Source organism: Nuphar pumila, chromosome 4, assembly GCF_984573655.1.
Source record: "Nuphar pumila chromosome 4, dmNupPumi1.hap1.1, whole genome shotgun sequence".
Classification (NCBI taxonomy): domain Eukaryota; kingdom Viridiplantae; phylum Streptophyta; class Magnoliopsida; order Nymphaeales; family Nymphaeaceae; genus Nuphar; species Nuphar pumila.
The window spans coordinates 55,798,087-55,826,060 of record NC_143252.1 but is presented as its reverse complement, the minus strand read 5'-3'; the positions used below and the strand labels follow the sequence as shown (position 1 = coordinate 55,826,060).

Here is a 27,974-nt window from a genome sequence, read left to right as displayed (position 1 = left end):
TATATAAAACACTAGAAACAAAGGTTGACTCTAAATGAAAATATCAGGTTTACATGGATACCAACCAAACCATGGAAATGCAAGTCTCCATGGTATGGCAATAAGTGACATGCAGAACGTCTATGAGCCTGAATCGTATCTCATTAACATATACCAGAAAGAGCCAAATGATGTAAAAGTCTTACAAATAAGAAAAGAATAAGTTATCACAAATCAACCATGTCACGTTCTTGGGCAAATTCCTAGTCATCATCTTCCAACACACTCCATATCATCCTGCATTTTTGCATGAGGAATTAGGCAAATATTTTATGACTTCAAAATATTTAGATCGAGTATAACTGGCTCATCGGATTTACCAGAATATGGTCATGAAGAGAAGTAAACATAGATATGCAAGCTTAAAGAAACGCCGCTTCTTTTCACCATGCAACAGATTAAATATCTCCGTGACATCTACTAAATGCCGCTTCTGCAAATACCTGTCAAACCAGGGGAAAACAGGAACATATCCTCAATCACGCAGTTTCATCCCTTCAAACAAGGGACTCGAGCAGCTGAGTCAATATGGACTGCTAAAAACAGTAGGGCTTATCAAGCAAGGAAAATTATATCAAGAAGCTAATTCAGAGAAAGACGGGGATCATTCCATGCAAATACATTTGCATAATAGTTGATAAGGATGGCATGGTACCCTAATAAAAATTCAGGTTAGATACCGGCTTTGAATACATAGCTAATTTTGATTGCCATTGGCCAATTCATGTGTGTGCACACATACAATTGGTCCGTCCCTAATTTGAGCATGGACTCGGTAAGGGCCTTACTGTTTTTTTGATGTTCTATATGTTTTGCAAACCAAACCCTACAAATCTGGTGCTCCATAGTTTATTTAGTGGAGAACATCTATCAGATGAGAATTTATGATGTTAAGATAGGTTGCTAAAAGAATCTAAAAATCAACGGTCCCTATTGCACCAAAATTTTGTGAAGAAACAAAACCAAGCTTCGTGATCAAAGCAATTTGATCTTAAGCATGTTTTCTAGTAAATAAACAATGAAAACACATCTATGGAATCAGATAACATGCAATAAATACATGGATGCATGCATGCACATAGGTATTCATTGTTGTAAATATAGTAATACACCTCTAGACACAGTGCTGATTCACATGAATCCGTCTTTTCTCCAACAACAACTACGCCTTCATCCCAAAACAATTGGGGTCGGTGATATGAACCAAAAAAGAAAATCATTTTGGGTCTTCCACATGAATCCTTCTCCTCCAATCATTTCTATCCAATGCCATGTCCTCGGTGAGGTTCAAAGCATTCATATCCTTTCCTATCACCTCCATCCATGTCTTCTTAGGCCTACCCCGACCTCTTTTAACTAATATATTTTCCCATTTCTCCATCCTTCTAACTTGAGCATCATTAGGCCTTCGCCAAATATGTCCAAACCACCGTAAACGATTCTCTCTCATCTTATCTTCAATGGGTGCAACGCCTACCTTCTTACGTATCTCCTCGTACTGAATCTTATCTTTTATTGTATTAACACACATCCATCTCAGCATACGCATCTCAGCTACACTCATTTTTTGAATATGATGTCTCTTGGCAGCCCAACATTCCGTACCATATAGTAAAGCGGGCCTAATAGTCGTCCTATAAAACTTTCCCTTCAACTGCAATGGCATTCTATGATCGCACAATACTCCAATTGCACTTTTCCATTTCATCCACCCAACCTTTATCCTATGATTTACATCTCCATCAATTTCTCCATACTTTTGAATAATAGATCCCAAATATTTGAAACAATCATCCATCGGTATTTCTTGCTCATCAAGCTTCACTACACTCTCATCACTACTTCGTTGCTTACTAAACCGACATTCCATGTATTCTGTCTTACTCTTACTCAACTTAAAACCTCTTGCTTCCAATATCTGTCTCCAAAATTCTAACATAGCATTAACCCCAGCTCTAGACTCATCAATCAAAACAATATCATCAGCAAACAACATACACCACGAAACATTTTCTATCCATCACTATAGCAAACAGGAAAGGGCTTAAAGCAGATCCTTGATGTAACCCAACCGTTATGGGAAAATTGGTTGTCACCCCTCCACAAATGCGGACATTGGTTACTACTCCTTCATACATATCCTTAATTATACTAATGTACTTGAGAGAAACACCTTTCTTCATCATTGTCCACCAGAGAACGTCCCTAGGTACTCTATCGTATGCCTTCTCCAAATCAATAAAAACCATATGCAAATCTTTGTTCCTCTCTCTATTTCTCTCAATAAGTTGTCTAAGAAGATGTATAGCTTTCACAGTTGATCTTCCAGGCATAAAACCAAATTGATTCTCCGATATCATGACAATCTTCCTCAACCTAGACTCAATCACCCTCTCCCAAAGTTTCATAGTAGACTCATGAGTTTTATACCACGATAGTTTGTGCAATCTTGTATATCACCCTTATTCTTATATAGAGGCACCAAAGTACTCTTCCTCCACTCATTAGGCATTTTATTTGTCCGCCAAATCTTGTTAAAAAGATTTGTCAACCATTCTAAACATTTCTCTCCCAAGCATTTCCAAGCCTCGATAGGTATACCATCTGGGCCAACTGCCCTACTTGATTTCATTTTCTTCAAAGCCTCTGCAATTTCTTTCTTTTGAATCTTGCGCATGAAATCACGATTCATCTCATGAAAAGGAATGGAGAAGTCTCCAAGATCTTGAGCATGACTTCCATTAAATAGCTTATCAAAATAATTTTTCCATCTCTCCTTAATCTCCTCATCTTTGACTAAAACCCTTTGCGTTTCATCTTTGATACATCTAACCATACCCAGATCCCTCGATTTCGTATCTTTCATCTTTGCAAGCCTATAAATATCCTTCTCGCCGTATTTGGTATCCAACTTGTCATAAACCTCCTTATATACCTTATCCCTCGCATTTTGAACTACTTTTTTAGCTTCCTTCTTTGCTATCATATAGTTCTCCAAATTCTCATTATCACGATTCTTATTTAGATTTTTATAACACTGTCTTTTAACCTTAATATCTAATTTGACATCCTCGTTCCACCATGATGTATCTTTACCTAGCGGTGCACCACCTTTAGACTCACCCAATACCTCGTTAGCCACCTTTCTCATGCCACCCGATATCTTATTCCACATTGATTCTGAATCCTCCTCAAGACACCAATCAGCTTCCTTAACTACCTGCTCTACAAACATTCTTTGTTTAGCTCCTTTCAGTGCCCACCACTTAATTCTATGATCTATCCTATGTCTATACCTTTTGTGGCATTGTCTAATTCTAAGATCTAAAATTAAGACTCTATGTTGTGTAGCTACACTTTCTCCCGGTATAACCTTACAATCGATGCAACAACCACTATCTCTCTTTCTAAGTAGGAAAAAATCTATCTGACTCGTATTAACCCCACTTTTAAATGTTACTAGGTGAGACTCTCTCTTCCTAAACCAAGTGTTTGCTAAGATCATATCATAGGACAAACCAAAATCTAAAATCCTTTCTCCACTTTCGTTTCTTTCTCCTATACCATAGCCTCCATGGATACTCTCAAATCCATCCCTACTAATGCCTACATGCCCATTAAGGTCACCGTCGATGAAAAGCCTTTCTCCATAAGATATCCCTTGTACTACTCCATCTAAATCTTCCCAAAATTGACGCTTAATGGAATCATCTAAACCTACTTGAGGTGCATAAACACTAATAATATTAATAATCTCCGAACTTAATACTAATTTAATAAGTAAAATCCTATCACCCTTCCTACGGACCTCAACTACATTATCTATAAACTCACGACTCATAACAATCCCTACTCCATTCCTATTCCTATTTATTCTTGTATACCAAATCTTATATCCCCAAGGTTCTATCACTTTTGCTTTCTCGCCTACCCATTTGGTCTCTTGTAAACATAAAATATCAATCTTTCTCCTACACATAACATCTACTAACTCTACCAACTTACCAGTTAAAGATCTTATATTCCAAGTGGCTAACCTAATTTTATGGTCTTGGACTAACTTTTTTACCCCCACCCATCCAACAAAGTGAGGGAATATTGATCATGCACATATTTTGCATTTTATTCATTAAATTTTATGCATGATCCATTGAAAATCGTGTTAAAAACCCAGTCTTATCGGTATTTTTGAAAATTTGCATTTAAATTGAAAATAAAGAAAAAACAACGTGTTTTAAATACTTCCCTGCGTTTTTCAATGTTTAATTTTGTTTAAGACTTTTTAATTAGTGTTCTAATTAGCTTAGAAGTGTTTAAGTCATATTTTTTTTTGTTTAGGAAAGGTATTTTTGTGAAACACGTTTTTTCAAAAGCACTATTTTGAATTTTTTTTAAATAAATTAGAGTTTTCTGAAAAAAAAAATGTGTAAACCTAATTTATTAGTATAAATAGTGATTTTTTAGCCAAAGCACACGTTTTTCCTTTGTAGCCTGTGCCCCTCTCTCTCTCCTCTCTGGCTCTCCTTCTTCCTTTCTCCTCCTTGTTCGATCGCCTGGTTGCCTACCTAATTCTTCTTGCTTCTTATGCTATTCACTTATTCTAAACCTCATCATCGCCGGTTTAAAAGAATTTCTTCTGTCCAAGAGAGAGCGAAGTTCGTTGGATTGCAGCGGAAAAGACCATCTTCTTCCTCTCAACCCTTCCATTGGAAGCGGCTCGTACGATTTGCTTCTTCTTTCATGTTTCTTCGTAGTTTCGTAGATTTACGTTTTTGCATATCATAAATCATATCATTGCATGTAGTTTTGTTGATCATTGCATATTCGTCATATTTAGATTAGATTAGTTTAGATTCTGCATTTGAAAAAAAAAAATATATATATATATATATAATAGTTTAATTTAGCTATTTTCTTGATTTACACGTAAGATAATAATATTTTATTTCAATCGATAGTTTTAACATAGAAATTTTTGATATTTTTGTGATGATAATTTAGTTTATGTTAGATATAGGTCAGATTTAGCTCAGATCAATATTTTTATATTAGATAGTCATTAAATTAATTAATTAGATTTTTTTAAGTCGATTAGGGTTTTTGTCGTTCTTTTTAATTCGTTTTAACATTATAGTGTTAGATTTAGTATTTATTTGTTTACTTTCGAAAGTAAGTTTAATTTATTTCTTTTGATTCACGCCATTTGTTTATTTTGTCTCCAGTTAATTACTAGTTGTTCGTTCGATATTTATCATTGTGTTGTTAGATAATCGATAGTTGATAAAATAATTAGAATAAATTAATTTTATTAATGCTGTCAATTAGGCTAGTTTATTTCCTATTTATTCACGTTCCTCTATATTTTTCTTAACATCTTATTAGTTTTCAATTAATGTTAATTAGTTGTTTTTTTCGTTACTAGTTTAGAAGAATTAACCGAGTTAGGCGTTCTTTCAATTAGTGAGTTTCTTTTAATTAATGTAGTGATGTTAATGTTCTGGCTGTAGGTTAAAGTCAGTTTTTAATTTATTTAGTCAGCTGTGATTTTTTTAATTCATGTTAAGGTTACTTAGTTTTTACTTTAATCTGCGATTTAGAGTTAAGTTAGTCGTTGAATGTTAATAGCCGAGTTGTGTTGTGTTCTTTCGTTCATATTTTTTTTATTAAATAGATTAGGTTAGCGATTATATTATTTCAAAGTTGTTAGTTAGCTTAGTTCAATCTTGAATTTTGTACATGTTACAAATTAGATTCGTGTTTGTTCATAGTTAGTTTTTCTATTTTGTCTTTTAGCACTTTAGTTTGTTACAAGTTATTTCATCTTCTATTACAAGACATTTTCTTTTCTTTTTAGCTTAGGCTTTTATTTTATTAAATTTAATTCAATTTGGGTTTGTAATAAAGCACTTATTATTTTTATTTGTTTAAGCCCTCCACAGGGAGCTACACTCACTTATTTAATTAACTATTTTTATTTTTAAGTCAATAAAGAGTAGCTTAGTTATTTGTGGAATACAAAGTATTTTTCCCGTTCTCTAAGATCGACCCGGACTCTACCACTCGTGCAAGCCGGTTTTTATTTATTTGGTGTCTGTATTGGTCTTATAAAATGTGTCGTGGTGTATGTTGTTTGCTGATGATATTGTTTTGAGTGATGAGTCTAGAGCTAGGGTTAATGCTAAGTTAGAATTATGGAGACAGACATTAGAAGCAAGATGTTTTAAGTTAGTAAGAGTAAGACAGAATATATGGAATGTTGGTTTAGTAAGCAGCGAAATAGTGATGGGAGTGTAGTGAAGCTTGATGAGCAAGAAATACCGGTGGATGACTGTTTCAAATATTTGAGATCTATCATTCAAAAGTATGGAGAAATTGATGGAGATGTAAATCATAGGATAAAGGTTGGGTGGATGAAATGGAAAAGTGCAACTGGAGTGTTGTACGATCGTAGAATGCTATTGCGGTTGAAGGGAAAGTTTTATAGGACGACAATTAGGCCTGCTTTACTATATGGTACGGAATGTTGGGCTGCCAAGAGACATCATATTCAAAAAATGAGTGTAGTTGAGATACGTATGCATAGATGGATGTGTGGAAATACAATAAAAGATAAGATTCGAAACGAGGAGATACGTAAGAAAATAGGTGTTGCATCCATTGAAAATAAGATGAGAGAGAATCGTTTACGGTGGTTTGGACATATTCGGCGAAGGCCTAATGATGCTCCAATTAGAAGGATGGAGAAATGGAAAAATATATTAGTTAAAAGAGGTCGGGGTAGGCCTAAGAAGACTTGGATGGAGATGATAGGAAAGGATATGAATGCTTTGAACCTCACTGAGTACATGGCATTGGATAGAAATGATTGGAGGAGAAGGCTTCATGTGTTCTTTTTTGGTTCATATTGCCGACCCCAATTGTTTTGGGATGAAGGCGTAGTTGTTGTTGTTGTTGTATAAAACTTATCAAATTTTTGGTGTCGTTGCCGGAGAACGACAATTAAAATACGAGTATTTACTTTATTGCCATTGTGTGTTCTCGTTTACTTAGGTTGTTAGTTTCTTTTCTATTCTTTGCTTAGGATTGCTTATTTTTTTCCCTGTTTAATTGTTTAGGATTGCTAGTTTCTTTCAGTACTTAGGATCTAGAACCACGTGTTTGCAAACCCTAGATACCAGTTTATCTTTCTTATACAACCCACCTATTAGGCTACCCCTAGGAGGTGACTGTGCATGATTGATACCATGCTCTTAGTTTATTTTCAAAAGATATTTGTTGGGTGCAAGTGTGTGGTGTTGTGTTTACTGCTTTTTAGTTTTCTTTTTCTTTACATGCTTTGTGGTTTGTTGTGATTTGGCCGCTCTGCACGTTAGGTAGATAGAAAATCAGTTCCTTAAGACGGTTGTTGCACCGGTCTACCCTCAGGTGCATGCAAGGACGACGCTTGCTTGACCCCAAGCTTGTAGAGACTTTAGACGACCCTGAGTCCCTCGTTAGGGGAGCCCGCAAACCTGACCCTATGGCTGAGGATCAACAATTGACATGTCCTCTCAGGGAATACTTCATTCTTAATGCTTACACTCCCGCCTCCTACATCACGAGACCTGATGTAGGAGCAAACCAATTCGAAATCAAAGCCAATGTCATCCAAATGTTACCATCATTTTATGGCCTTAGCAACGAAGACCCCTATCGTCATCTCGATGAGTTCCACAAGATCTGCTCTATAGTGCGGATCAACAATTTCAGGGATGACGCGTTAATGTTAACGTTGTTTCCTTTTTCCCTCAAAGACAAAGCCAAGTACTGGTTGAAGGCTCTAAATACAATTCAGATTACCACTTAGGAAGAGAGTTCTTCAAGAAATACTTTCTGATTGGTAAGATGAACCAATATCGCAAAGCCATCACCAGCTTTTCATAAATTGAGGGAGAAATGTTTCATGAGACGTGAGAGAGGATGAAAGATCTTCTCTAAAAGTGTCCACACTACCAGGTGCCCCGTTGGCAACTGGTGCAATATTTTTATGACGAGCTGATCGAGAAGAACCGTCAAATGGTTGATGCTGCCTGTGGGGGCACTTTCATAATGAAGACTAAGGATAAGGCATGGACCCTGTTTGAGATCCTAAGTGAGAATTCGATGCTCCACGCTTCAGCCTCACGATCTGAGAGAGCTACACCTGCCCCTATTAGAGCCAAGAAGGTTGGTATATTCGAATTAGGGACAAGCCTTGAGTTGCATAACAAGGTCGACCTACTGATCCGAAAATTAGATCAGCTGATGTCGAATCCCTCCCCAGCCATGCAACCCAGCACACCATGTCTTTGACTGCCTCGTGGTGCCAGAGTACCTTGAGTTTGTCCAAGAGCAAGCTCAGATGGCGGAACGTTTCGTTAAGCCCGCACCCAACCCATTTTCCAACCCCTATAATCCTGGTTGGCGTAACCATCCTAATTTCTCATAGAAAAATCCACAAGTCTAACCCCCATCCCTTCCCAGAACCAACCCAAGCAAGGTGGTTATGTGCCTGGTTTTCAGAGATCTAGCTACCCCCCAGCCCAGCCTTTTTATAGTCAGCCTCCGTCTTAGGAGCCTACTTCTAGCCAGTCCTTCGAGAACAAGATGATGCAGGCCTTCCCGGACCTCAAGGCGAATTTAAGTTCCTACAGGCACTCTATTGCAAAACTTAAGACGCAAATAGGACAGCTCGTCGAGGCGCTTAGCAGGCGAAGCGAGGGGGCATTACCTAGCCAATCGTTGGTTAACCCTAGGAGCAACGAGCCGATGCATGACCTGCACATGACAGATGCCCATCAAGAGCAGGCTCAAGCGGTTATAACCCTTAGGAGTGAGAAGCAATATAAAGCGAAGGAGGTTGCAAAAGAAAGTGAGGGATCTAGTGAAAAAACAGTCAGTTCCTACTGACATACCTCAGGAAAGCGAGAGGGTTCCCCCATCTGAGCCTTCCAAATCCTATATCCCCAAAGCCCCCTTTCCTGAGGCGTTAGAGAGACCAAAGTCGTTCGGCAAGTAGAGAGTAAACATACAATAGATGCTTGAAATTTTTAAGCACGTTCAGATAAACCTTACCTTGCTTGATGCCATCCAGCAAGTCTCTGCATACGCAAAGTTCCTGAAGAAGTTTTGTACGCAGAAGAGGAAGTTGAGGTCCCATATGCTGAAGAAGATCTATCTGACCGAGCAGGTGAGTGTGGTGCTACAACACCAAACCCCACCCAAGCTCAATGACCCAGGGACTCCCATTATTTCGTGTGTCATGGGAAACATCACCGTTGAGCCTACATTGCTCGACCTTGGGGCAAGTGTGAATATCTTGTCGAGTTTCTTTTATGACAAGTTCAGACTAAAGGAGATAAAGCCAACACCTATGACTTTGCAGCTGGCACACAGATCGATCAAGATCCCATGAGGGATTCTTGAAGATGTTCTGGTCAAGGTGGAAAACTTCTACTTTCCTGTTGACTTTATCATCTTGGATATGAAGAGTGGATGATATGAGGTAGACCCCATCATTTTAGGTCGCCCCTTCCTGGCCACCACCGATGCATGCATCAATTGCCGCACAGGCGCAATTGACGTTTCATTTGGCAATAAGAAGATAAGGCTAAACATTTTTCACGCCGCGATGAACCATGCAGGCGATGAGACTTCTTTCGAGATCGATCTCATTCAGGACCCCGTAGAAGCGAAGCACGTTTGGACGTTGAGTGATCCACCTCAGAAGGAGGAGGATGAATCACTCGAGAGAGATTGCCTTGGATTGATTGATAGACGGTCAGGTGAGTTGAATTGGACCTGACACTATGAACCACTCTCTGAGTTGGCAGAGAAGTTTGCCCGACCTTCCATTGAGAGTCTGCCCGAACTTGAGTTAAAGCCCTTACCGGCTTTGCTTAAGTATGCCTTTTTAGGCAAGATCGAACTCTCCCCGATATTATTTTCGTAGACCTGACTGACACTCAGGAGTGTCAGCTTCTGCAGCTCTTGCATGAGCATAATGAGACGATTGGATGGTTGGTGGCAGATCTGAAGGGGATAAACCTCTCCTTTTGCATGTATCGGATTATCATGGATGAGAGTGCCAAGCCCTCAAGAGAAATGCAACGGAGGTTGAATCCCCACTTGAAGGAGGTGGTGAAGAAGGAGGTAGTCAAATGGTTGGACGCGGGGATCATTTATCTCATAGTTAGTGAGTGAGTCTCACCCAGGTTGTCCCCAAGAAGTATGGGCTCACCGTTGCGTTGAATGAGAAGGGAGAGAGCGTCCCCATGAGGACTACCACGGGGTGGCGAGTATGCATTAATTATAGAAAATTAAACAGTGCAATACGGAAGAATCAATTCTGATTGTCGTTCATCGACCAAATTTTGGAGAGACTTACAGGCCAACATTATTTTTGTTTCCTAAATGGTTATTCATGATATAATCAGGTGGTCGTTCACCTCGAGGACCAGAAGAGGACGACGTTCACCTGTCCATATGACACATTTGCATTTAAGAGAATGTTGTTTGGGCTCTGCAAAACCCCGACAACATTTCAGCGGTGTATGATGTTGATTTTTTCTCATATAGTGGATGACGTCCTTGAGATTTTTAAGGACGATTTTTCAATGTATAACTCTTTCTTTGATAATTGTCTCCAAAAAATTACAGCAAGTGCTTAAATATTGTATGGAGACAAATCTCATGCTTAGCTGGGAGAAGAGTCATTTTATGGTTCAGCGGGAGATTCTTCTTAGACACATTGTATCTAAGAAAAGGATCGAGGTCGATAAGGCCAAAGTGGAGTCGATTTCGATTGTCAGATTATCTCCACCGACCGTTGTGCGGCAGGTATGATCATTCCTAAGGCATGCAGGTTTCTATCGGTGGTACATCAAGGATTTCAGCAAAATCTCAAGGTCGTTACGTAACCTGCTATCGAAAGACTAGTCGTTTGTTTTTTATGATGTCTGTCTGAAGGCATTTTTATCTTTGAAGGAGGCCCTGACCACAGCTCCCATCCTACGTTCTCCTGATTGGTCAGTGCCATTTGAGATCATCTGCGACGCCTCTGATTATACGGTTGGAGCTATTTTTGGCCAGAAGATCAAACGATGATCTCATGTCATTTATTACGCCAACAGGACCCTCTCTGATGCTTAGATAAGTTATACGACTACGGAGAATGAATTGTTAGCTGTAGTATTTGCGCTTGAGAAGTTTCGTTCATATTTGTTGGGCTCCAAAGTCATCGTTTACTCCGAACATGCTGCCCTTGCGGTATTTGATGAGAAAAAAAGATGTGATCTCTATTTTTGAGAAAATTGATTTTTGAAAAGATATTTTTATATGAAAAAACAATGTGAAAACCAGACACCAAATATAAAACCGGTTCTCACAAGTGGTAGAGACCGGGTCGAACTCAGGGAACGGAGAATACTTTGAATTCAAACACGCAACTAAACTACGCTTTATTGCCAAAATGGAAAAGTACGAGAAAAATAAAACTACTTAACTATTACATCAAATGTTTACCCTACGCATAGGGTTTAAAATGATTTTATTACAAACCCAAAAATTGAATTGAATTCCTAAATTCTAAAAGAAAAGCAAAAGGTGTCTTCTACGCTCGTGCCTCGTGTCGGACGTGCGCCACCACGTATCTCACTCACTTGCCTTCGCTCCGCGCTTTTCTGCTAAACACGAACACACAAAGCAGAAAGGCGAAACAAATAGTACTATACTAAAAAAATGTAAAATACTGTAAAAAGATGCGAAATGAAAGAATGCAAAGTGCAAATAAAATGTCGTAAAGTGCAATGACGTAAAAATCTAAATGACTAAAATGCCTAAAAAAATATAAAATGCCTAAAATGCAATGCTAAAATAAAACCAAATGCAACATATAAAATAAAACTAAAATGCAATGCTTGAACTACGAAATGAACATTATCGTAAAAAAATCAAACTAAAATTTTGTCGTGAACACGCTTTAAAAACAAGCCGCAAAAAACTTCTTTTAAAAACAATTGCCGTGAAAATTTTGATTTTAAAAACACAAGCGCATCATAAAAAAATTTGTTTTAAAAGCACGTCGTGAAAATCAATTTTAAAAATAACACTTGCCGTGAAAATCGTTTTAAAAAAAACAAACACGCCCGTGAAAAACTATTTTTAAAAACAACACTTACTCACGAAAAACTTTTTAAAAACAACGTACCCGTGAAAAACCGTTTTTAAAAACACTTGAAAAACCTTTTTCCAAAGCAAACCGTGAAAATGTTTTTAAAAGCAAACCATGAAAAAGAGGCTTCACGGCAAAAAATTCATTTGCTGTGAAGGAATTTTAGAATGTTGTGCAAAAAAAAACATTTTCACAATGGTCGGGGAGATGAGCTTCACGGTGATTCAGGTGAAGAGCTGTTGGGATTCCAGCAACAAAGAATGAATCCGCCGGTCTGCAACTGACTTCTGGCAAAAGAGGAGTAAATCCAGCGAGGCAAAGGAATGAATCGATTTGCAAATGGCTCCGGCCGATGAAGGGAATGATCGAATAGATGCAGAGATGGATCAAATGTTGGTCATCTGAAGATTTTCACGGTGGATGACAGGAATCCGGCATATGCAGGGTGATTTCGGCCGACGGAAGCAGATCCTCCGACCGATCAACTTTGCTTTCGACTTCACGTCAATGCGAAGTATTAATCAGCAGATCAGATCTGCTGATGAATACTGCACAAAAACGCCCAATTTACAGTAGATCTGAATTTTCACGGTGATTTTGATTGCAGAGAATAACTTCACAGCAAGTCGGATTTTCAATTTCGCAGCAAATCAAGCAAAGGACTTCCAGCAAATTTGTTTTTACGGTGAAGATGGATTTATCAACAAAAGCAAAAATTGAATTCGTTAGATCAGATCTGCACGGCTTCTCCACTTCGATTCATGGCATATTGGATTCCCGATTTCACAGCAGCTTCACCGTGAATCAGATCTGAGCAGATGTTGAATCACGCTGATGACTGCTGGATGTTGTGCGATGGTGAATGCTACGGTTGTGATGCAAATGAGGAAATGATGCAGAAAATCGTAAATGAATGGATGCAAAACTGAGAATGTACTAAAGAAGTAAAAATTCAGTAATACATGTAAAATGAGAATTCAAAACACAGAAATCAAATGTTTAACTAGAATTCGTGAAAGAGAAAAGAACTTACCGGACATTGGATTGGGTTGAGGAGAGAAGTGGCCTCTCCCTTGCATCGTCACTTCCGTTGAGAGGGGCCACCGGTAAAAGAGAGGTTGAGAGAAAGAGGAGGAGGAAAGAAGGGGCAAGAAGAAACCGGTGGAGAGGGGTTGGGAAGAATAGGGAAATGGCTTCTTCAAGGGAGGACCCCTCTCTCAAACCCCTACGTAGGATATTTAAAGAGAAGAGGATTTATTCCTAACTCCTAATATTTTTACAAAATTCCAAAAAGAGCTTTTCTACATAAACGTTTTCTAAAAACTCCAAAAACCTATACTATTTACTAAACTACTAAAACTTTCTAAAAATATTACACCTATCTATATTTTTTTTTTGAATCTAAACTACTTACAATCTAAATCCTAAAGAAACTATTTCGAACTAATTCCTAAACGACCTACATTGCCAATTTTAACTCGCAATTTATGCTTTTTCTGATTTTTACCTTTTTCGTGCATTTTCTCAAAACTAACGATAAATGTGAAAATTTAATGTGATTATTCATAGGATCATGCATGAATTAATATGATAAAATGCTAAAATAAATGCATGATCAAGATGCTAAGTTGTGCCTCATCCGTTGAATTCTTCTGCTACAAGAATTTGATCTTGAGATTTGAGATAAGAGTGGATGTGAGAACCTTGTAGCAGATCATCTGTCCAGACTGGCGATGGAGACATCCACTGATCAGGGACAGATTGATGATTCTTTTCCGGATGAGCAGCTTCTTCATGTTAGGCATTTACCCTGGTTTGCAGATATCATCAACTATCTGGTGACCAGACAGTTCCATGTGCATTGGGCAAAGAATGAGCGCGATCGTTTTCTGGCACAGGTGAAACATTATTTCTGGGAGAATCTAGAGTTGTTCCGATTATGTCCCGATCAGGTGATCCGGAGGTGTGTTGCTGAGGAGGAGTATGATTTCATTCTAGCTTTTTGTCCTTCCCTAGCCTGTGGATGCCACTTTTTTAGTCGTAAGACCACTGCGAAGGTTCTCCAGTCTGGATTTTAGTAGCCGATACTTCATAGAGATGCTCATGATTTTTGTAGGAGATGCCTACGCTTTCAGCAGACAGGTAGCATTTCCAAGCGCGATATGATGCCCCTTTCGCCCATTCTTGTTGTAGAGATTTTTGATATCTGAGGCATCGATTTTATGGGTCCCTTCCCACCATCGTTTGGTTTTGTATACATCTTAGTGGTGGTTGATTATGTCTCCAAGTGGGTCGAGGCCGTGCCCACCCAGACCAATGATCATAAAGAGGTACTTTGATTCATCATGCACAATATCTTCAATAGGTTTGGTGTTTCGAGAGCGATGATTAGTGATGGTGGTACGTATTTCCGAAATGTGCAGGTTGCTTCCTTACTTAGGAAGTATTTTGTGCATCACCGGATTGTCACACCATACCATCCGAGTCGAGTGGCCAGGTCGAGGTCTCCAACAGTGAGATCAAACAGATTCTAGAAAAGACAGTCCGGCCAGACCGTAAGGACTCATCGGCACCTTGATGATGCATTATGAGCTTATCAGATTGCTTTCAAGACTCTGATTGGCATGTCTCCTTTTCGTTTGGTTTTTTGGAAGCCATGTCATCTACATGTTGAGCTGAAGCATAGGGCGTATTGGGCAATCAAAAAGTTCAATTTTGATATGGTCCAAGCTAACACTGAGAGGAGATTGCATATGAGTGAGCTCGAGGAGTTGCGAAATGATGCGTATGAGAGCGCCAAAATCTACAAGTCCCGAACCAAGCATTTTCATGATAAGCACATAGTGCAAAAACCGTTCGAGCCTGAGCAAAGGGTTTGGCTTTATAATTGATGACTATATTTTTTCAGGAAAGCTGAAGTCTAGGTGGGATGGCCCATTCATAGTCCAGAGAGTTTTTCCGCATAGTGCTATTAAGATTTTGGACCCTCGAACAGGCAACATGTTCAAGGTTAACGGGCAACAGTTGAAGCCCTATATTTCTGATGTCGTGGCTAGTCAAGACATCGGAGTCATTAACCTCATTGATGAGTGAAGCAGTGCACAATGTTTGTATGTTGTATTTTTAGGATTAGATTTTTGGTTCTTTCATAGCTTTCTTAGGATGTGTTTCTCCTTGTTCATGAGCATGAATGATAGATCATGTATGCATTGTATTTTGTACATTTTTATGAGTTATAAGCATTGAGACAGGTGAAATTTCTACAGAGCCAGTATAGGGCAACATAAAGTAAAATTTCATAGTGTGGATCAGTTGACTTCTACTACTTTCCTCTCAATTATTGCGTTTCTCATATCCATTCGCTCAGTTTCATGAAAGCATGGAAGAGTCATTGAGGACATGAGGGAAGGGCGTAGTTTGCACACCCAATCTTTTTGTCTTTGTACTTGCATATTGATGAAAACTCATAAAAAATACGCTTTTAAGAAATGAGTTTGACCGTATATGAATGTTTTACACAATTTAATGTTTTTAAAGAATTTTTAAGCCCCACGAAAAAAAAATTCGACACTAATATAAAAAAACATGGTTATTTATATGGATTTCAAAGAAATAGCGATAGATGAATGTTAGAGTTTATTTTGAATCACAAGTATGAATATGCACAATTTATTTTTGAAAACTAAGCAAATGAACAATATTGAAAATAAGAACTCAAAAGTGAAAAAGCGCATACGTTTAGTTGTTTGATGTCTTTGTATTCCCTAGTAGCTGGGATCAGACACAAGTTGAAGTGTTTGATTCTCATGTCAAAAAGGATAATGAAGGAAGCTACTTCTTTGTCTAAGTTAATATTTGTGACCTATTTTGTTCGAGCAATTAGAGCAGGAGAGGTGTTTACACTCGGTGCCCTAAAATCATCTTGTTTGAGAGCCACCGACCTGAAAGGTCGTTACATGAACTTTATAGAGAGCCTAATAGATGTTGACATTGCACATAATAAAAAAGTAAGTTATACGTAAAACTATAAAAATTGAAGGTCTAGTGACTTTAGCAATTAAGTCTGAGGGATACTTTGTATCTGGTGCCCTAAGGTCGTCTGACCTGGGAGTCACTGGCCCAAAGCTCGTTACACGGGTCACGAAAACTGAAAATTTAAAATAGTGATCACCAAAAAGAAAGAAAAAATGTGGAAAAATTAAAAATCTGGAAAAAGAAAAAGAAAGAAAAGTCAAGAGCATAAAGATTAAGTTCACAGCTTAGGAACAAGTATTGCGAAGACCTGTGCAGAAAACATATGAGTGAAGATAAATAAACAATGACATGTGTATATTTGATTTTCTAAGAATAAAGCATAAATGATTATGATATTTAGAAAAGTAAAAAGAAAACTTTTTATTTTGTGGTGGCCTGTAAAAGGCTCTAATTATGTTTTGAAAATGTAACGGCACAAAATATTTGTGAAAACAAACTCCTTAACTACCTAATATTTTGTAACTTGAAATTTTATGCATACATGAAAGAGATATTTATGAGTAACATCACTACAAACCCTCACGAGACCTTACTCGTCCACTAGGGTAACCTAGGGGTTTAAAGAGCTTGTTGCATATGCTTAATGCAACCGTGATTCCTACGTAAGTGAGTTAGATTTTTGCTTTGCTTAGTTTGTCTTTTACTTTTTGTTAAGGATCAGTTTGCTCGAGGACAAGCAAACAATAGGCATGGAAAAATTTGATCATGCATATATTTTGCATTTTATTCATTCAATTTTATGCATGATTCGTTAAAAAATCGTGTTAGAAATCCAGTCTTATTGGTATTTTTGAGAAAGTGCATTTAAATTGAAAATAAAGGAAAAACCGCATGTTTTAAATACTTCCCTGCGTTTTTCAATATTTAATTTTGTTTAGGACTTTTTAATTAGTGCTCTAATTAGCTTACAAGTGTTTAAGTCATATTTTATTTGGTTTAGGAAATGAATTTTTGTGAAACACGCTTTTTCAGAAGCACTGTTTTGAAATTTTTGAAAATAAATTAGAGTTTTCTGAAGAAAAAAAATGTGTAAACCTAATTTCTTAGTATAAATAGTGATTTTTTAGCCAAGGCACACGTTTTTCCTTTGTAGCCTATGCCCCTATCTCTCTCCCTTCTCTGCCTCCCCTTCTTCCTTCCTCCCCCTTGTTCGATCGATTGGTTGCCTACCACCTTCTTCTTGTTTCTTATTCTTTTCACTCCTTCTAAACCTCGTCATCGTCGGTTCTTCTCATCCTTTCTGTCGAAAAGAGAGCAGAGTTCGTTTGATTGCAGCGATAAAGACCACATTCTTCCTCAACCCTTCCATCGGAAGCGGCTCGTACGGTTTGCTTCTTCTTCCCCATTTATCTGTAGTTTCATAGATTTATGTTTTTGCATATCATAAATCATATCATTGCATGTAGTTTTGTTGATCATTGCATATTCGCCATATTTAGATTAGATTAGTTTAGATTCAGCATATGAAAATATAAAATATATATATAATAGTTTAGTTTAGCCGTTTTTCTTGATTTGCAATCGATAGTTTTAACGTAGAAGTTTATGATATTTTCGCGAGGGTAATTTAGTTTATGTTAGATATAGGTCAGATTTAGCTCAGATCGATATTTTTTATATTCGATAGTCATTAAATTAATTAATTAGATTTTTTTAAGTCGATTAGGGTTTATGTCGTTCTTTTTAATTCGTTTTAACATTATAGCGTTAGATTTAGTATTTATTTGTTTACTTTCGAAAGTAAGTTTAATTTATTTCTTTTGATTCACGCCATTTGTTTATTTTGTCTCCAGTTAATTACTAGTTGTTCGTTCGATATTTATCATTGCGTTGTTAGATAATCGATAGTTGATAAAATAATTAGAATAAATTAATTTTATTAATGTTGTCAATTAGGTTAGTTTATTTCCTATTTATTCACGTTCCTCTATATTGTTCTTAACATCTTATTAGTTTTCAATTAATGTTAATTAGTTGTTTTTTTCGTTAAGCCCTTTCCTATTTGCTATAGTGATGGATGAGCTTACGAGATTAATTCAAAAAAATGTGTCGTGGTGTATGTTGTTTGCAAATGATATTGTTTTGACTAATGAGTCTAGAGCTCGGGTTAATGCTAAGTTAGAATTAACAGACATTGGAAGCAAGAGGCTTTAAGTTGAGTAAGAGTAAGACAGAATATATGGAATGTCGGAGTGATGGGAGTGTAGTAAATCTTGGTGAGCAAGAAATATCGGCGGATGACTGTTTCAAATATTTGGGATCTATCATTCAAAAGTATGGAGATAATTGATGGAGATGTAAATCATAGGATAAAGGTTGGGTGGATGAAATGGAAAAGTGCAACTGGAGTGTTGTACGATCGTAGAATGCCATTGCGGTTGAAGGGAAAGTTCTATAGAACGACAATTAGGCCTGCTTTACTATATGGTACGGAATGTTGGGTTGCCAAGAAACATCATATTCAAAAAATGAGTGTAGATGAGATGTGTATGCTTAGATGGATGTGTGGAAATACAATAAAAGATAAGATTCGAAACAAGGAGATACGTAAGAAGGTAGGCATTGCAGCCATTGAAAATAAGATGAGAGAGAATCATTTACGGTGGTTTGGACATATTCTGCGAAGGCCTAATGATGCTCCAGTTAGAATGATGGAGAAATGAGAAAATATATTAGTTAAAAGAGGTCGGGGTAGGCCTAAGAAGACTTGGATGGAGATGATAGGAAAGGTTATGAATGCTTTGAACCTCACCGAGGACATGGCATTGGATAGAAATGATTGGAGGAGAAGGATTCATGTGGAAGACCTAGAATGATTTTCTTTTTTGGTTCATATCGCCGACCCCAATTGTTTTGGGATGAAGGCGTAGTTGTTGTTTGTTGTTGTAGTTATTTTTTTCGTTACTAGTTTAGAAGAATTAACCGAGTTAGGTGTTCTTTCAATTAGTGAGTTTCTTTTAATTAATGTAGTGATGTCAATGTTCTGGCTGTAGGTTAAACTCAGTTTTTAATTTATTTAGTCAGCTGTGATTTTTTTAATTTATGTTAAGGTTACTTGGTTTTTACTTAATCTGCGATTTAGAGTTAAGTTAGTCGTTGAATGTTAATAGCTGAGCCGTGTTGTGTTCTTTCGTTCATTTTTTTTTTATTAAATAGATTAGGTTAGGTATTATATTATTTCAAAGTTGTTAGTTAGCTTAGTTCAATCTTGAATTTCGTACAACATGCTTTCTTATTTGTCATTTGTTTGCTAGTAGTTATTAAGCTTATATTTCGTTTAATAGTTAGTTTTTGTTTGATTGATTAGTTAACGCTTTTGTGCTTTAGTTCTTGTTAGTCTTGCTACTTAGTATAGTTAGGTTAGTTAATTAGTTAGTCAACCATATTAGGTTGATTTCTTTCTTGATTTTTGGTTAACTTAGTTTCTTGATTTCTTGCTTAAGTTATAGTTAGTTGTTACAAATTAGATTCGTGTTTGTTCATAGTTAGTTTTGTTATTTTGTCTTTTAGCACTTTAGTTTGTTACAAGTTAGTTCATCTTCTGTTACACATAGATAGTTTATTTCATATTAGTTTAATTCATGATTTTGTGATTTTTAGCTGAAACTAACATTGAATTTTTATGAGTTTTTGTTTTTGTTTTGTGTTTCAACTTTTTGTTTTTACAGGGAAGCGTGTAGACGTGCGGTGAGCCCTCGAAAGTACCCCGAAGAGCCCTCTAAGGTCCCTAAAAGGTCCTCTCAAAAGGCCTTTCAAGCCCCTCAAAGAGCCCCTCAAGAGGACCCTTCATCAATCAAGGGACTAAAAGCTCAAGCACTGAAGACCTTTTATTTTCTTTTTAGCTTAGGTTTTTATTTTATTTAATTCAATTCAATTTGGGTTTGTAATAAAGCACTTATTATTTTTATTTGTTTAAGCCATCAGCAAGGAGCCGCACTTTCACTTATTTAATTAACTATTTTTATTTTCAAGTCCATAAAGAGTAGCTTAGTTATTTGTAGAATACAAAGTATTTTTCATATTCCCTAATATTGATCCGGACTCTACCACTCGTGCAAGCTGGTTTTTATTATTTGATGCACGGTTTGCACAAACGTTTTTTATTCAACAACAAAACAACAACAACAACTACGCCTTCATCCCAAAACAATTGGGGTCGGCGATATGAACCAAAAAATAAAATCATTTTGGGTCTTCCACATGAATCCTTCTCCTCCAATCATTTCTATCCAATGCCATGTCCTCCGTGAGGTTCAAAGCATTCATATCCTTTCCTATCATCTCCATCCAAGTCTTCGTAGGCCTACTCCGACCTCTTTTAACTAATATATTTTCTCATTTCTCCATCCTTCTAACTGGAGCATCATTAGGCCTACCACCGTAAACGATTCTCTCTCATCTTATTTTCAATGGGTGCAACGCCTACCTTCTTACGTATCTCCTCGTTCTGAATCTTATCTTTTATTGTATTTCCACACATCCATCTAAGCATACGCATCTCAGCTACACTCATTTTTTGAATATGATGTCTCTTAGCAGCCCAACATTCCGTACCATATAGTAAAGCGGGCCTAATTGTCGTCCTATAAAACTTTCCCTTCAACCGCAATAACATTCTACGATCGCACAACACTCCAGTTGCACTTTTCCATTTCATCCACCCAACCTTTATCCTATGATTTACATCTCCATCAATTTCTCCATACTTTTGAATGATAGATCCCAAATATTTGAAAGAATCATCCACCGGTATTTCTTGCTCACCAAGCTTCACTACACTCTCATCACTACTTCATTGCTTACTAAACTGACATTCCATATATTATGTCTTACTCTTACTCAACTTAAAACCTTTTGCTTCCAATGTCTGTCTCCATAATTCTAACTTAGCATTAACCCTAGCTCTAGACTCATCAATCAAAAGAATATCATCAGCAAACAACATACACCAAGGCACATTTTCTTGAATTGATTTCGTAAGCACATCCATCACTATAGCAAATAGGAAAGAGCTTAAAGCAGATCCTTGATGTAACCCAACCGTTATAGGAAAATTGGTTGTCACCCCTCCACAAGTGCGGACATTGGTTATTACTCCTTCATACATATCTTTAATTATACTAATGTACTTGAGAGAAACACCTTTCTTCATCATTGTCCACCAAAGAACGTCTATAGGTACTCTATCGTATGCCTTCTCCAAATCAATAAAAAACATATGCAAATCTTTGTTTCTCTCTCTATATCTCTCAATAAGTTGTCTAAGAAGATGTATAGCTTTCATAGTTGATCTTTCAGGCATAAAACCAAATTAATTCTCCGATATAATGACAACCTTCCTCAACCTAGACTCAATCACCCTCTCCCAAAGTTTCTTAGTATGACTCATGAGTTTTATACCACGATAGTTTGTGCAATCTTATATATCACCCTTATTCTTATATAGAGACATCAAAGTACTCTTCCTCCACTCATTAGGCATCTTATTTGTCTGTCAAATCTTGTTAAAAAGATTTGTCAACCATTCTAAACCTTTCTCTCTCAAGCATTTTCAAGCCTCAATAGGTATACCATCTGAGCCAACTGCCCTTCTTGATTTCATTTTCTTCAAAGCCTCTGCAATTTCTTTCTTTTGAATCTTGCGCATGAAATCACGATTCATCTCATGAAAAGGAATGGAGAAGTCTCCAAGATCCTGAGCATGACTTTCATTAAATAGCTTATCAAAATAATTTTTCCATCTCTCCTTAATCACCTCATCTTTGACTAAAACCCTTTGTGTTTCATCTTTGATACATCTAACCATACCCAAATCCCTCGATTTCCTATCTCTCATCTTTGCAAGCCTATAAATATCATTCTCGCCGTATTTGGTATCCAACTTGTCATAAACCTCCTTATATACCTTATCCCTCGCATTTTGAACTACTTTTTTAGCTTCCTTCTTTGCTATCATATAGTTTTCCAAATTCTCATTATCACGATTCTTATTTAGATTTTTATAACACTGTCTTTTAACCTTAATAGCTAATTTGACATCCTCGTTCCACCATGATGTATCCTTACCTAGCGGTGCACCACCTTTAGACTCACCCAATACCTCCTTAGTCACCTTTCTCATGTCACCCGCTATCTTATTCCACATTGATTTTGAATCATCCTCGAGACACCAATCAGTTTCCTTAACTACCTGCTCTACAAACATTCCTTGTTTAGCTCCTTTCGGTGCCCACCACTTAATTCTAGGATCTATCCTATGTCTATCCCTTTTACGGCATTGTCTAATTCTAAGATCTAAAATTAAGACTCTATGTTGTGTAGCTACACTTTCTCCCGGTATAACCTTACAATCGATGCAACAACCCCTATCTCTTTTTCTAAGTAGGAAAAAATCTAACTCGTATTAACCCCACTTTTAAATGTTACTAGGTGAGACTCCCTCTTCCTAAACCAAGTGTTTGCTAAGATCATATCATAGGACAAACCAAAATCTAAAATCCTTTCTCCACTTTCGCTTCTTTCTCCTATACCATAGCCTCCATGAATACTCTCAAATTCATCCCTACTAATGCCTACATGTCCATTAAGGTCACCGCGGATGAACAAACATTTTTTTTATTGAAAAAATATTTTTAAATGCTTTATTGAAAAAGTTGCATCAAATATATATTAATATATCATTGAACTTGTTCATTTGTCCATCAAATTGCAGCCAAAATATCACAAAAATGCATTTAGAATACATGGCTCAACCTGATAACCATCCCAACCAGCCTGGACCAGAACCCAATCAAATTCTGGCATTTGATGTTATGAACACTAATTTTGACCTAAAACATAGTAAGGTCAAGCTCGACCAGACACAACTTGTTACCAGCACTATGATTGTCTCACTGAGGCAATAAACATCTGCATATTTTCAAAATTACCTTTTCCTGTTTCAAACTATTAAGCTAATGATGGAAAAGTTTTGTTGGTTCAACAAGGGAGATAATATGATTTAAAAATCAGAGATGTCACTTTATCTATTGAACTAATGCACAATGAAGCAAGCAGATTACGAAATGACAGCAATATAAAGGCAAGACAATTTTCATACACCAGCATCGCATTAAGTTGTGAGATGGAGTAGAATTAGAAGCCTTGAAATTCCACTATTTTGTGTTATAAAAAAAATTACATGTTAAGTTTCAGTAAGAGAGCAAACGAGTGGGATCCATAACCAGATTTGTCATTTATAGCATAGGTATGTGAATTAAAGCAAACTTTATGTGGGATAGAAAACATCTCAAGTAGGATAGAGAACCTTCATGCTAAGAAAATACAAATACTAGCAAAGACCAGTCACATGCATGTTTTAGATGGCCTATGTTCCATCTTATTATGTTTATGCTACAACCATCATGCTGTGAGAAGGGTTCTAATAAAACATTTTATAGAAAGAACCATTTGAAAAGGTGCTTTTGACACACTAATATAGGAATGGCATTCTTGAACAACTGCAACAAATACAAGGAGGTGCATATGAGCATAGCCTTTTCTATAATCACAGGGCTTTTATAATCCCATCTCAAATTCCTGTTAAGGATACGAATCAAGATTATTGACCCTCTACAGAACCAACTCAAATTATGCAAAACCCACATCACTCAGAAACAGATCATATATGTTGTGCATGTCACAAATCCCTCTTATTTTATGCTGAATTTAAATGTTTATGATTCTTTGAAATGGACCATAAAAAATACAGACATAAATGGTTTAGTCAGTTTTTGCTATAGCCAACAAACATTGTCATTCGATTGCAACACAAAAAACACACTATTATTGTCATTAATTCAAGAAAGAAAACATGTATGACACCAGAAGAATATGGCAGATGATGTGACAATGCTTCCATAAAGAAATCTTCTCTGAAGATATGTGAAAGAATAAGACTTCAAGAAGGAAAACTCGTGTTAAAAATGAAGTGTGAGGAAAACCATGAGAAGACTCACAATTTCACATTGTAGTATAGGTAGGGCATGCAAAGAAGAAACATGAACCAGTGCCCCGTGAAAAGGAAGAATAAGCCCAGCACTCCTTGAACTACAAACTCTGGAAGGACTACACTGTTTATCCGTGACGCTGAATCATAAGGGTTGATGTAGTCAAATTCCAGATCTGCCAAACACATAAGCTGCAACAGATAGTGATTACATGAGGATTTAGATATTTCATTTTGGATATGACAGACATGAATATCAACATAAACATATCATTCTCTAAAATATATTACATAGAAAGGGTGGAAATATTAGCAACTTCCTGAAAAGTGAAGAGCCCTTACCTGGATAATACACTTACAAACAAGTACCAAAGTGACAAGAGAGGATAAGTGGATTAAAAAAGAAGCAACAAAATTCAGAAACAAAGTGGTGAAGCGAAAGAAAAAAAATAGTTGTTCAAAGTATAAAAAATGAGACCTAGAGTAGAAGTGAGAAGAAATCAAGTCCTGCAATATTCACACTCCAATTTATCTTGTTTGTTCCTTATTCTGAGCCTAATTAACTATAGGAACCCAAACCATGATCACCAGGGTTGTTGGACATGGATAGACAGGTGACACACACACACACACACACACACACACACACACACTAATTTTGTATTTGCATGTCTGCTGCATCTATATGCTATCAGAGCTATACATTATTAAATGATTCAACTCAACTTATGATTATTAATACATGTGTAAGTCATGTAGTCTCAATATCGATCACCAGTGCGGGAAAAAAATCTATCTAGCGCCATTGCCAATGTCAGTAACCAACGAGCCAAGGTTGTTGTCTTCATAATTCTTAGATCCTTAGGTGGTTGCACTTGCCTCAAAGGAACAGATTATTTATAATTAGATCGAACTTAATGAACTGTCATAGAGGGGTTTGTTTTATGCTTATTCATCAGTATGCATATGACATCTTTATGCCTCTAAACCGTTTATTTTCTGAACACAGATTTCTTTGTTCTTGTTGTGGGAAAAGGTTTTTTTTTTTTTTTGCATCTTATGAATCTGGCATATCACAGTAACTAACCAAAATTAGATTGAGGTTTGCTTTGTAAGATGTGATGGTGAGAAAACATAGTAGTGATTGATACACTTGTGTGAAAACAGTTTGCCACAAGTTGTGCTCAACCTTTGGTTTAAGCTAATCACACTACACTCATCCCATTGCAAAATCTTTTATCATGCACACTGAGGTTCTGTTTGGGAGCCTTACATTGAGATGGAAATACCATTTCCATCTGTAGCCAAAATATGGTTTTTTCCAAAATGGGGTGTTGAAGATGGAGTTGCCAAAAACATGCTCTTATCAATGGTGTTGAAATGTGTTGCTGGGGCTGCCAACTCCATTCTCAATGAAGTATTTTTGGCGACACCACTGCTCCCAAACAGCAGACAGCATGAGTGCACTGGGTGAAGCTGCAACACAGCTCCCAAACAGAACCTTATTTGAAACCATGATGATTCTGACACTGACTGATTCTGAAGGACTCCATCTAATGAAGCATCATTGGCACCCATATGTAGCAACGTTAGAGAATCCTTGCTTGTGCAGTTTTAGGCATTTGAGAAAACTTGCTTCCTGTGGAGTTTCGAGTTCTCGCTCCTCCATTACAAGGTGGGATATCGTCCTGTAGGCAAATTTATCTTAAATTTTTCCAACTTACTTGATCCATTTTAGCACCGTACGAGAGAAGAATCACGCTCGTCGTTAATATCAAGGCATGAGTTATGCTTAGTCAATATGAAACCGGTGTTTCCCTTCTTGCAAAACTCCGCTTTTGTGAATAGCTTAGCCATCTTGATCATTTTTGTTATCTTCGCCAGTGCGACTTTGGTCAATGAATTCATTAGGGTCTTCAACTGGTTCCATTGTCGACCAGTGGTCCAGTATGACATGTTTTTTCTTTGAGCTGTAATCATATCTGTGGTATCAAAAGAAATATCTCGACTAATAATTACTTTGTGAATGGTTTTGGTGGCATCGCATAACCTTTGATGCTTGGCGATGTTTAATTCGTGAAATCTTTGAGAGAAAATAGGGTAAATGAAGGACTCTTTCATTTCCATTAACATAAATATTCGCCAACCATGTTTAAGGTAGAAACATCATCAACATATGCGGAACCCAATTCGCGTTTCCTGTTTTCCTTCCGTCACTAGTCTTGTTTTGGTAGAGGTCCATATGAGATTTAAGTGCTTTAGGATATTCTAACCGGCAGGTGTTAGTTCAAGGCTTCCCTGAATTGGTTAGCAACAAGTTCCTCCCAAAAATCAAACTTGTGATCAAGCAATGGAGGAGCCCCATTCCTTTCCCTCTTTAAGATTGCGTTTATGTCATGATACGACACCAAAACATGCTCAACAAAAAGAGCAAACAAAATAACGAGAGTGAGAGAGAGAGAGAGAGAACCTGATAGATGACCAACGCCAGTATAGCAATGAGGATGAAGAAAGCGAGCAACCAAACATACAAGTCGGACGCCATCGCTCAATTAGTTAATTTGAGATCATCCATTTCGCTCATCCAAGGACGACGGCCTCCACCTCCTGCCCCCTTCTCTGTTAAAGACTCAAGAGATGTAAACGCTAAGACCTGTTTCTCTCTAGAAATGTGTTTGGCCAATTCTTATGTTTGGGTTGGAGTTTTTAAGGTGGACTTTTACTTTTGGTCATGTGCTGCTTGTACTACTGACTCATCAAGGGTATTTACTACCACCAGAGAATCTACCAAAGGTCGCATTAGATTGCTCTCGAGGAAATGTCAAAAAGTGATCATGGAGCGAGTTAGTAACCTTAAGGTGAAACAGGAAGAAGTTGCCACCTGTAAAAGTTCTACCTACTTTCCCAAAGAGCCACATACCTGTCTCTTGTTTTTTTTAATCATTCCCCTTTGATTCCGGGATGAATGCCCTTAATCTGTCGGAAGCAGATAAAGCCGGTTTACCTTTTTTTTTATTTTAACACGCAATTGCAGTCAGCACTCGGCACATCCCTAATCTTGCGGGGTAACAAAAGAAGCCGGAGACCCACCATTAGAGCTAAAAAGGATGCTCAGACCAACTAGTCCACTCGCAGACACGGAGATTTTATCTTACGAAGATGAACCAACCGCTGCTTTGTTCCGTCTCCCCCACTCTTGACATAGCCAAGTAGGGATCGCATATTGAGTTGCTCCGACAGTGCAAAAAGGTGGCTGGGTCCTGCGCATTGCATCGCAAGGCTGCACTCAGTCGACGACCAAACATACCCCGGTCCGGATCGGGTGCAATCACATGGCACAAAATTTGTGCATTAACCTGATTGCCCTTCATCAGGCCTTGGGCTCCACAACTGACAGGCCCTGTCACCAAAGATGGAGGGTGAGCACCTTGCACCTGATCTTTTCACAACATATGTAGTCTTGCGTTCCGACCTTGTTTTTGTGTTCGTGATGTTTTGAGAGAAATGGGGAGAGGGAGGGGCATTCAAAGATGGGAATGGTTAAAAGAATTAGAAAAAAAAAAAACTCTAAAAACCTGCCAAGGCTTTAAAAGAAGTGCAATCACATTGCACACTTTCGATGTGCCGCTTAACCTGGTTGCCCTCCATCTTTTGACTTACAGCATGTCGGTTGCGGGGACCAAGATCATACGGACGGCAGCCAGGTGTAGCGGCACACTCAGT

General features: G+C 37.4%; 1 protein-coding gene across 1 annotated transcript; it reads right to left on the bottom strand.

The window, feature by feature from the left end:
* Window positions 1-4: 4 nt before the first annotated feature.
* Window positions 5-26,932, bottom strand: LOC149840229 (Cornichon family protein). Its single transcript, XM_090003081.1, has 4 exons — window positions 26,722-26,932; window positions 24,262-24,443; window positions 360-482; window positions 5-276 (listed from the first exon to the last, which is right to left on the bottom strand). Exons 1-4 carry the CDS (start codon window positions 26,794-26,796, stop codon window positions 243-245), a joined length of 414 nt encoding a protein of 137 aa, XP_089859207.1. The 5' UTR covers window positions 26,797-26,932; the 3' UTR covers window positions 5-242.
* Between the last annotated feature and the right edge of the window lie 1,042 nt (window positions 26,933-27,974).

What these genes read in the sequence shown, in the direction of transcription:
- LOC149840229 (XM_090003081.1), bottom strand. Translation starts at nt 26,796, where the DNA reads ATGGCGTCCGACTTGTATGTTTGGTTGCTCGCTTTCTTCATCCTCATT. An exon ending in TGGCGTTGGTCATCTATCAG is followed by an intron (nt 24,444 to 26,721) that starts GTTCTCTCTCTC and finishes TATCTGTTGCAG; the next exon opens with CTTATGTGTTTGGCAGATCT. An exon ending in CTATACTACAATGTGAAATT is followed by an intron (nt 483 to 24,261) that starts GTGAGTCTTCTC and finishes CTGGTTTGACAG; the next exon opens with GTATTTGCAGAAGCGGCATT.